Source organism: Littorina saxatilis, linkage group LG1 (assembly GCF_037325665.1).
Source record: "Littorina saxatilis isolate snail1 linkage group LG1, US_GU_Lsax_2.0, whole genome shotgun sequence".
NCBI classification, from domain to species: Eukaryota; Metazoa; Mollusca; class Gastropoda; order Littorinimorpha; family Littorinidae; genus Littorina; species Littorina saxatilis.
Genome location: NC_090245.1, coordinates 44,875,041 through 44,885,200, shown reverse-complemented (window position 1 = coordinate 44,885,200; position 10,160 = coordinate 44,875,041). Strand labels below are relative to the sequence as shown.

General features: G+C 42.9%; 1 protein-coding gene across 1 annotated transcript; it reads left to right on the top strand.

The window, feature by feature from the left end:
* Nucleotides 1-201: 201 nt before the first annotated feature.
* On the top strand, nucleotides 202-7,163 carry LOC138970839 (uncharacterized). Its single transcript, XM_070343393.1, has 6 exons — nucleotides 202-461; nucleotides 1,641-1,773; nucleotides 3,927-4,219; nucleotides 4,537-4,787; nucleotides 6,336-6,498; nucleotides 6,897-7,163. The coding sequence occupies exons 1-6, from the start codon at nucleotides 239-241 to the stop codon at nucleotides 7,028-7,030; spliced, it is 1,197 nt and encodes a 398-aa protein (XP_070199494.1). The 5' UTR covers nucleotides 202-238; the 3' UTR covers nucleotides 7,031-7,163.
* The last annotated feature ends 2,997 nt before the right edge of the window (nucleotides 7,164-10,160 follow it).

The window sequence follows — 10,160 nt, the reverse complement described above, 5'->3', positions numbered from 1 at the left end:
CAGAGACTTTATGATTGCCAAATACTGATACAGTTGAATTTAAAACTTGAAGGGTTGTGGCCACTTTACCCAATAAATTTATGATTTCTTTTTATTTCCTAAATCAAATGTATACAAAGTACAACTAGCACAATCTCTACGGTAGAGATGTTCTTCTGTGATTTGTTATAAGTTATCCTTTGTGCTAAACTTAAAGTTAAAGGCATGATAATCCGAATTTGCTGGCTATGCTGCGCAGATGTCTAGCTCCACGATTCATTACCACCTCATCGAGTGGCAGATCAAAGACACCGACAAAGACGGGAATCCTGGTGTCTCTGTGGTGCCAGACTCTTGGCTCATCTTTGACACACTAGAGTGCATGTGGCCGCCTTATTGCACAACAGCGATGATGAAGAACGGCGCGCTTCCAAGGCCAGACTGGGCGAGATTCCCGTACCACAAGTTGGTCACGAGTAGTAGTAAGTGACTTTGAATCTGTTATATGATCTAGTTGAGCTCAGAGCTGTTTCTTATAAATCTGAATAACTGTCTTTGAGACCAGGGCTCGAAATTAAGGGTGCCCGGTGCATTTTACACAGAAAGTTGGTGACGGGCACGCAAGGTTGGCGTCAAAAAGGTGTCCGATTTGCACGCAAAAAAATCGAAAACAATGACTTTGATTTAGTCAGTAGAAGCATAGCACCCCCAACCCCCCCCCCCCCCCCCCCCAACCCCACTGCAAAAAATCTGGTGGAGAAAGTTTGAGTTGCCCCCCCCCCCCCCCCCTTAAAAAAAATCTGGTAGACAAAGTTGAGTTGTGGCGTGCTTCACACACACACACACCCCGCTTCGCAAAAAATCTGGTAGACAAAGTTTGAGTTGCGGCTTGGTCCCCCCCCACCCCCCTTCGGAAAATCTGGCAGAGAAAGTTTGCGTCACAGCCTGGTGACTCCCGAAATAATCAGGGCACCAAGTTCCATCAGGGCACTCAAACTTTTTCAGCAGTGCGCCCGGGTTGCACTCAAATAAAAAAAGTTAATTTCTAGCCCTGGAAACTAATAATATAATTGATTTTGATTGTAAATACCTGATAGCTCCATTTATATATCATTCTAATGAATCACTTTTACCACTAGAGCTCCTAAGTAAGAACTAGTCTCAGAGTCTTTGAATTGAGATGATAAAAGTTAAAACAGCACATGTAGATTTTGATATTGTTTTCGATTCAGGCAGGCCAGAAATTGGATTACAATCTTTTGACTTTTATTTGTGGTTTTGGATTTCACAACCAGTAAATCAGTCCATGTCGTATTTGACCTTAGTTGCAATCTTCAGTGACTAATTAATAATTATGTTTTGACAATGTATTTGAATACAGGGGTGGTTAAATGTCAAAATCTCAACTCACCAACAGGGCTAGTAACTCTACATCTGTAATATATATCTCAATACATACAGGTTTAACTCGCCAACGGGGCGATGGCGGGATGTTATTTACTCGCCCGGCTGAATTTTTACTCGCCTGTTGCGATCAGGCGATGGATTTGGTAATCCCTGTGAATATATGTAGTGAGTGAAAGGTTCCATGTATGATGTAGGAAATACCAGTGTCAATTAGTTCATCAGACTTTGCAATTTTTAAAAAAAATTTTTTACAGCTAGCTGGGACATCATGCAAAAAACTGAGCGGCGGTACCTGGACAAAAGTGATGTGAACGCTACTACTACCGAAGACGAGTTTGACGGTACAAACCGCCAAAAAAGGAAAAGAAAGGCAACACGTGTGCTTTGGTAAGTCATCAGCATACTGGACTCATTGTTGTAAGGCCAAAAAAAAAAAATTGTCTGTTTAGGGTAACATGACCAAAAAAAGTAGGGTCGGTAGGTAGGTAGTTTTTTTTGTTTGTTTTGTTTTTTTTTGTGTGTGTGTGTGTGTGTAAATGCTATGTTGGCTGAACATTCACTTCTTATATTTGATGAATACATGTTTCAAAACTAACGTATAAATAAAACAGAGAGAAAGGGAGAGAAAAAAACGCCAAATGTCTCTTTTTAGCATTTTTACCTCTTTTTTTTTCTTTTTTTTTTTTGAAATCAAAAAAAAGTTTTTGGGTCGGCGCCAAATCGATAGGGTCGGTCGGGTTACCCTAAACAGACAATTTTTTTTTTTTTGCCTAATATATAAGGCCAAGAACAACAAAAACTAAAATATACTCATGGCCCTGACCCTGTGCTTTACACTTGACCTTAGGATTTTTTTTTCTTCATTTCCTCCGCAAATTAAAATATTATTGAGGAAATTTTGAGTGTTTTGGACCCTGAATGCTTTGTAAAGATAAGAATGTTCATGTCGTTTCTGAGTTAACAGGCCCGTGTTTCTTCCGCCGATTAGCGGAATTCCGCTTTTTTCAAAGCTCCAGGGGTCATTCTTGAGATTCGTCTAAATCCGTTGAGAAAATGTTGGGGTATATATGTGTGCATAGTCAATACGATTTGGCGTCAGGCGATCGACCGACGATGTTTCGTTCTCAAACGGTTGATTCCTATTTGGCTCAATTTCTCCTTTCCGCTGGTTTCGGTAACCGGGACAAACAGTACTACGACACAGTAAGGTTCACCGAAACTTGGCCGGAAATGACCGCAAACGGCTCAAAACCGTTTAGCGACAGAATTTTCAGTCGCCGTTTTGTTGCGCATTTTCTCTTGTTCGAATGTGTGGCAGAGAAGATGTTTCGAAAGCTTTCGGCGGGGGAGAAAGCTCTCGTTGCCGAAATAGACAAGGGGCTTAAAAACAAATGTTGTTTTTCGTGGATGGAGGAAAAATACTCCACGAAGACAACAAAAATGAAAGGGAAAGAAAAGGTCGACATTGAAGTCACAACTTTCGTAAAAGACTCGATTTAAGCATGTCAATGAAAAATTAGCACACACAAAAATGAGAAGTTTCTGACAGTCAAAAGCAAATTTGAAATTGGTACAGACTCAAGTTGCAGTTTGTTCACAAAACCAAGAGGGGCACATGCATGAGAAAACACGCATCACAGTTCACACACAATCCATTTTGGCAAGGAATTATAAAAACGATGATGAAGTGTAGCTCAAGGAAAAAAAAAACAACTCAGTCACACACAATGCATAAAACAAATCTTGAAATCAAATATATACAGTAAAATCAAGCCAACAGTACATTAACCTGAAAAGTATGGCATTAATTTGCTTTCATTTGTGTATCTGTTTGAGTTGGGTTGTTTTTGTCTAACTTTGCAGGAATTGAAGTTTTTTGGGGTGTTTAGAAGCTCAAAATCTCCGATTTCCAACACTGCTCAGATGTGGGTAAAATGTGCTGGAAATGGGTTTTTGTGCTCTTTCAGACCCCCCAAAAAATCAGCTTCAGGGGGCGTTGCCCCCTGACCCACACCGGGGCGTTGCCCCAGGACCCCACTGGGGGCCTGCACCGGCCCCCAGACCCCCGCTAATTTTCAACTTTTTTGACAAATCTGGAATCTCATGTCTGGTTAAAGATTCTGAAGATGAATTTTAAACCTCACAAAAGAAAATCAGTCCCCCTACTTAATGCTTTTGGCAAATATATAAAGCTTTATGAAATTCATTCGTGTATACAACTGTAAATTAATAAAAAAAAAATAAAAAAAATTGTTCTTTTACTTTATTTGGCACACTTGAAGGCAAATGTTAACACAAACAGATAAGATTCTGCTTGTGTTATACTCCATGATGTATGTATGTAGATATCCCCCCATTTCAACCTCCAAGTTTGTTGTTGTTGCTGTTTTTATCAGTCAGCATTTCAGTTTGCTATAACCGTTGGTAAATAGTAAGCCAAATGTGAATTGTTCAGTCAGGTTTTTGTCATTTGACAAAATTTATACCATTTAATTTACATAATTTGTTTTATGTTCATGTTTTTGTTTCATTTTATACAGTGAATCGCCAGCCACTTCAGATGAGAGGGCCTCGCCATCCCCTCCTTCACCTCCACTTCCTCCCTTGAACAAAAGGAGTAGTGCTGCTTCGCCAGCAGTGCTGTCCTTCTCCCCTCCCCCTCCTCCCCAGAGAGAGAGAAGTAGTACTGCAGTATTACGGCCAACTCCCCCTCCTCCCCAGAGAAAGAGAAGTAGTACTGCAGTACAACGGCCAACTCCCCCTCCTCCAAGGGAAGAGGAACTTGCAGATCAGGCAGATGCAGATCTCCAAATTCTCTCAGTGGAGGCAGTTGGTGAGTATTTACTATTATGTTATCTTATAGTTATACTTTATACACGGATATTTTGAAAAAAAAAAAAAATTCTCGTAAGCTTGTGTGTGAATTTTCATGCTTATCTGTTATCATTAGTTGATGCATTTCTAGAAACAAAAAGTTTTAAGAAAAGTACTGTCCATAACATTGAGAGATATCATTGCCTTGTTAACATCCCCTGAATGTAAAGCAGAAGTACATTTCCTGCGTCGGTGTTTATACTTTTTGTTTCTTAATTCTGTTTTGAGTGGCATGAAATAAATTTTACAAATGACATCCCATCTTTCTGTCATCAGATTACCAGCCTTTCTTCCAGGCGCTCCTCCGAAACCAGGAGGAGATCAAAGCTGCCCTAATCCAGCAGAGGGCAGAAATCCACAGTCTGCGCAACCAGGTGAAGAGGCTGGAGACTGGGAGTGCCGAGGGACGGGGCGAGTCCAGCAGCAGGCCAGAGCTTCCCGCTGGCTTCACCTTTCCTCTGGAGAGAGAGGAGGAGCTGAGGCGGTTGGAGCGGGAGCTTGCTGACCCAGCCATGTGCAAGCAGCTGGTAAGAGCTAGAATGTTTACATTTATTATGGGCACCAGGGCTATGTTCAGCATGCTTAAACTGAACGTCTGTCATAACTAACAAGCCATACCTGTGCTGAGCCCCCCTGAAATAAAGTTGTGGTTTCAGTAATAATGCACCAGCTATTAGTACTGCAGGGGTGGGAGACCCTCCGACCTGGGACGGAATTCCGTCCCGCCAAAAAAAAAAAAAAAGAAATCCAACAGTAAAAGAAAGACCCCCCCCCAAAAAAAAAAAACCCCAAAAACGGAATTCCGTCCCGCACTGACTTTTTCAGTACCGGGAAAAGTAAAAATGGAATTCTATATAGCAAACGCGCAGCGGCAGGGGCAGCGGCGGCAACAAAGGGAGGTAATTGTCTAGGCAACAACTCGGTCTAGCTAAATGAAAGGTGTCTAGAAAGAAAGGTGTGAATCACAGCCCACCACCACCATCAACCTTCGCCTCAGCCATGAAGTGGCGGGGGCAACAGCGGCGAAGAAGGGAGGTAACTCTTTGTCAGTGGGGGGCGACAAAGGGAGGTAACTGACAACCCAACATCCCGGGCATAGCTAAATCAAGGGTTTGTAGCAAGTAAGGAAGTGGGAACCCTCGCCGCTACCATCACCACCACCGCCCGCCTCTGCCGCGCAGAGGCGGGGGCACGGCAGAAACAAAGGGAGGTAACTCCGTCCGGGGAACAACTCAGTCATAGCTAATTCGTAGATGTGTGAATCACCGCCCTCCACCGCCAGCACCGGCCACCCCCGTCCAGCAGTGGCGGGGGCAGACGGAGCGACAAAGAGAGGTCACACCATTTGTTGGAGGGGGATAATCCCAGGCGAAGCCGGGTCTCTCACGCTAGTATAACATAAAACAAGAGGCGAAGCCATCAAGGCTCACGTAAGAAATCGACAAACAGTAACACAAACTCAATCACTCCGTCACACACACACACACACACACAGAAAGAGCATAGGTGAAACTGTGCAAGAAAGCGAGACACTAGATCTAGATCTGTCTGTCTGCATGTAGCCTACTTACAAGGACACGACTGCCAACTAGTCTCGGCGCGCTCAAAATAATAATGACCGAGACTGTCAGTACTTCCTTCGCGTGACGTCTAACCCTCTTACGTCATAATGTGACGTCAATGTAATGTGACGTCTTCAAATGTTAGAGTTTCTACCACAGACATACACACGCACAGACGCACGCACGCACGCACGCACAGACAGACAAAGTTACGATCGCATAGGCTACACTTACGTGAGCCAAAAAGAGGTGGACGTTGGGAATAATTTGCAATACCAGTTAATTGGTGAGCACCCGTCATGATGCCAGCTTCCCTCGTTATCTTTTGGCCAAGATAATGATAGTGGTTGTAGTAACTTGACCATTATTCTAGCCCAAAATTTACCTACAATTTTTTTTTCTTCTTAATTTGAGCATAAGTATCCTCACCACTTTGTTATAAGAATGTCAGCCTACCTGCCCTCCCATTTGAAAAAAAGGATCTTGGCATTATTTACTTAATTTTTTTTTCAGGAGCGCCACCTCTACAACCTTGGAGGGAACTCCTTCAGGGTCAGCCTCCGTGCTGCTGGGGGCACCCTGCTGGCATCATCTCTCCAAGGGAAGTGCAACTTGAGGGGTGCAAACGAGAAGCTGGCCTTCAACTCTTTGACGAACGTCAAAAGAGTTCTTTTCAGTAAGTAAATTACAAGGGCTTGGATTAAGGCCAAAACAAAAAGTTGTCTGTTTCTGATAACCCGACCAACCCTAATTTCTGGTGCCGACCCTAAAAAATTTTTTTGCCAGAGTCACCCAAAAATATTTTGGAAGGAAAAGAACAACATAAACGACAGTAACAGACGACTCAGACTAGGTAAAACAATCATTTTATACCCTTTGTCACATTTTGTTTATATAAATCTATCTATAGCGAGTCCTGTCTCCTTGTATCCTTTGAAAATAACCATATCAATGCTTCAGTAGTGTCTATATTTTAGGCATATTGCGATATTTGGCGAAAAGTTTGCTTGAATCAAAATTTAATTAGGGTAATCTGTATGAAAGTAAAAAAGATTCAATTCATTTGTTTTGCAGATGCAGTTCATGAGCGCCACCAGACCCCAAAAGATGAATTTAACAGCTACCTTGGTGACTGGCTCAGCACATGGAGGGACAGGCTGTCAGGGGGGAAAAAAAACAGGGTTGGGGTGCAGCAAAAAGATTCCTAACCATTTTGTTGACTCTTTTGATAATGGCTTGTTTTACAGAAGAAAATAGACGGATCAAAACAAAATAAAACATTGAGCAAGAGTTCTTTTTGGAATTTGTGCTTTGTTGACTGAATTTGAATAGTGTACATGTATAAAATGTTCCTTTGATCTTTTTTCTTCTTTTTTCCTACTTTACCTTTTGATTCAGAATACCATCATTGCTGTATGTGTGAGACAGAAAGGATTAATTTTAAAAGGCCTATTGGCCACACTAGATCTTTGCTTTACTGTCACATATCAGCCTGTAGTTTTTAACAAGTGAATAAAATTATTAATTACATGCATCCCACTTGATCGCATTATAAGTCTACCAGTCTGATTTCATTAGCCTTACAATTTCTAATTCATTTTGCAAAAAAGAAAAAAAAGCACACTTGTAAAAGACAGCACTGATACGTGACAGTGAATCTGATATACAGGGTGGGCCATAAAAAGTGTCCACATTTAATTTGTTAATATTTTTCCTGTAAAGTGATATTTTCTTTTCTGTTTCAGATAGAATTTGAGACAAGCATCTTAGAATTCTTTTAAAGCCTGAATGGATCGCATTCCAGTTCAGGAAAGGACCAAAATCTTGCTACCAATTCTGTGGTTCTCGCCCAGCGCGCTTTTCGGAGAGAGTTCCCTGGCACACACTGTGCGAGAGCTGTGAAGCGCCTCGTGGATAAATTCAGGAACACTGGTCGACCACTATGTCCTTTATTGTTATCTGCGAGACTACCAGTGTTCCTGAATTTATCCACGAGGCGCTTCACAGTTCTCGCACATGGACAGTGTGTGCCAGGGAACTCTCTCCGAAAAGCGCGCTGGGCGAGAACCACAGAATTGGTAGCAAAGTAAAGTTCAACGATTTTGGTCCTTTCCTGTACTGGAATGCGATCCATTCAGGCTTTAAAAGAATTCTAAGATGCTTGTCTCAAATTCTATCTGAAACAGAAAAGAAAATATCACTTTACAGGAAAAATATTAACAAATTAAATGTGGACACTTTTTATGGCCCACCCTGTAATTCCCAGGCTGGAGCTAACTTGGCTCCCAAGCATAAGCCACCTTAATCCCAACCAGGCTGCCAAGCAGTGCCAAGGGTATGCCAACCAGGCTGCCAAGCATGTGCCAAGGGTATGCCAACCAGGCTGCCAAGGGTATGCCAACCAGGCTGCCAAGCATGTGCCAAGGGTATGCCAACCAGGCTGCCAAGCATGTGCCAAGGATATGCCAACCAGGCTGCCAAGCATGTGCCAAGGGTATGCCAACCAGGCTGCCAAGCATGTGCCAAGGATATGCCAACCAGGCTGCCAAGCTTGTGCCAAGGTTGGCCCAGTGAGCATTTCTACCTTGGCCCAAGCTTGGCTGCCAGTCTGGGTCCAAGCTAGTAGCCAAGCTTAGCCCAACCTTGGGACAAGCTTGGTGTGCTGACTGGGTACTGGGCGCAGTTCGTTCAAAAGTTGATACACTAACTTGATACTAGGCCCGATTGATCGTATTAAAACTTCATAATGTTACCTGGGACCTAAATGCGAAATAATCCACAAAAACGACTCTTGGCGGTGGGCGCAATTCGCGGTGGGATAGAACTGCTGTTCGGCTAATAGAACAGCCAGCCAGTTGGTGGCTTGGTGGAAAGCACGTCCGCCTATGGCCAAAGTGATCCGGGTTCGATTCCCGGCATGGGCGATCTCTTTTCTTCTTATTTTTTTTAATTCTTGTTTACTATTGTTTATCCCCGAGTACGCTAGTACTTGGGCTCAGCAGACTTTAATCGTGTGTCTGTGTGTGTGTGAGTCTGTGTGTGTGTGTGTGTGTGTGTGTCTTTCTCCACTTAACAGCTTATTGCTGAGAAGCTACTGGACGCAGTTCGTTCAAAAGTTGATACACTAACTTGATAATAGGTCCGATTGATCGTATTAAAACTTCATAATGTTACCTGGGACCTAAATGCGAAATAAACCACAAAAACGACTTGGCGTAGGACGAATTCAAACGGCAACAGCCAGCCTCATAGAACAGCCTGCCAGCACCCAATAGCCTTAAATTTCACTGATAGAATTGTCAGAGTTGGTGGCTTGGTGGTAGGCACGTCCGCCTATGGCCAGAGTGATCCGGGTTCGATTCCCGGTATGGGCGGTCTTTTTTGTTTGTTAAATTCTTGTTTACTATTGTTTATTATGAACGTTTTAATGTTTTATTTTACTCTAATAATTTTTTTTATTGTGTAAAATAAATAAAAAACGCTTGCGCTGGACCCGAGTACTCTTCAGACTGGCTCGCTCCCCCAGTATGAACGTTTTTGTCTTGTGCACGTTTAAGACCAAGTGATTGATCTGTGCGAATTACAGGCATTCCCTTTGCTATATAAATACATTGCATGCGAGCCGAGGATGTGCGTGGTGACTGGCCTTTCTCTTTTATTTGATCACAGTGAAAATGCACATTCACACACACACACACTCCCTCTCTCTCTCCCTCTCTCTTTCTTACGCACACACACACACACACACACACACACACACACACACACACACACACACACACACACACAAACACACACACACAAGTACAGACTCATGCACGCGCGCACACACACACGCACACACACACAAACACACACACACACACACACAAACACACACACACACACACACACACACACACACACACACACACACACAAACAGTAACACTAACACATGTGCACAAAATGAACACACACACACACCGCGCGAGAGAAAAAGACGTCAAAGACTTTTGACCGTGACGTAATCTTTTTATGACGCTATATTTCTCGTCAATGTGTGACGAGTTCGGCTGTTCTATCAGACTGCCTGGCTGGCTGTGGCTCCGCGAATTCCTCCCACCGCCAAGTCGGTTTTTTGTGGTTTATTTCGCATTTAGGTCCCAGGTAACATTATGAAGTTTTAATACGATCAATCGGACCTATTATCAAGTTAGTGTATCAACTTTTGAACGAAATGCGCCCAGTAGTTTCCCAGCAATAAGCTGTTAAGTGGAGAAAGACACACAGACACATAATTAAAGTCTGCTGAGCCCTTGTACTAGTGTACTCGGGGATAAATAATATATATATATTT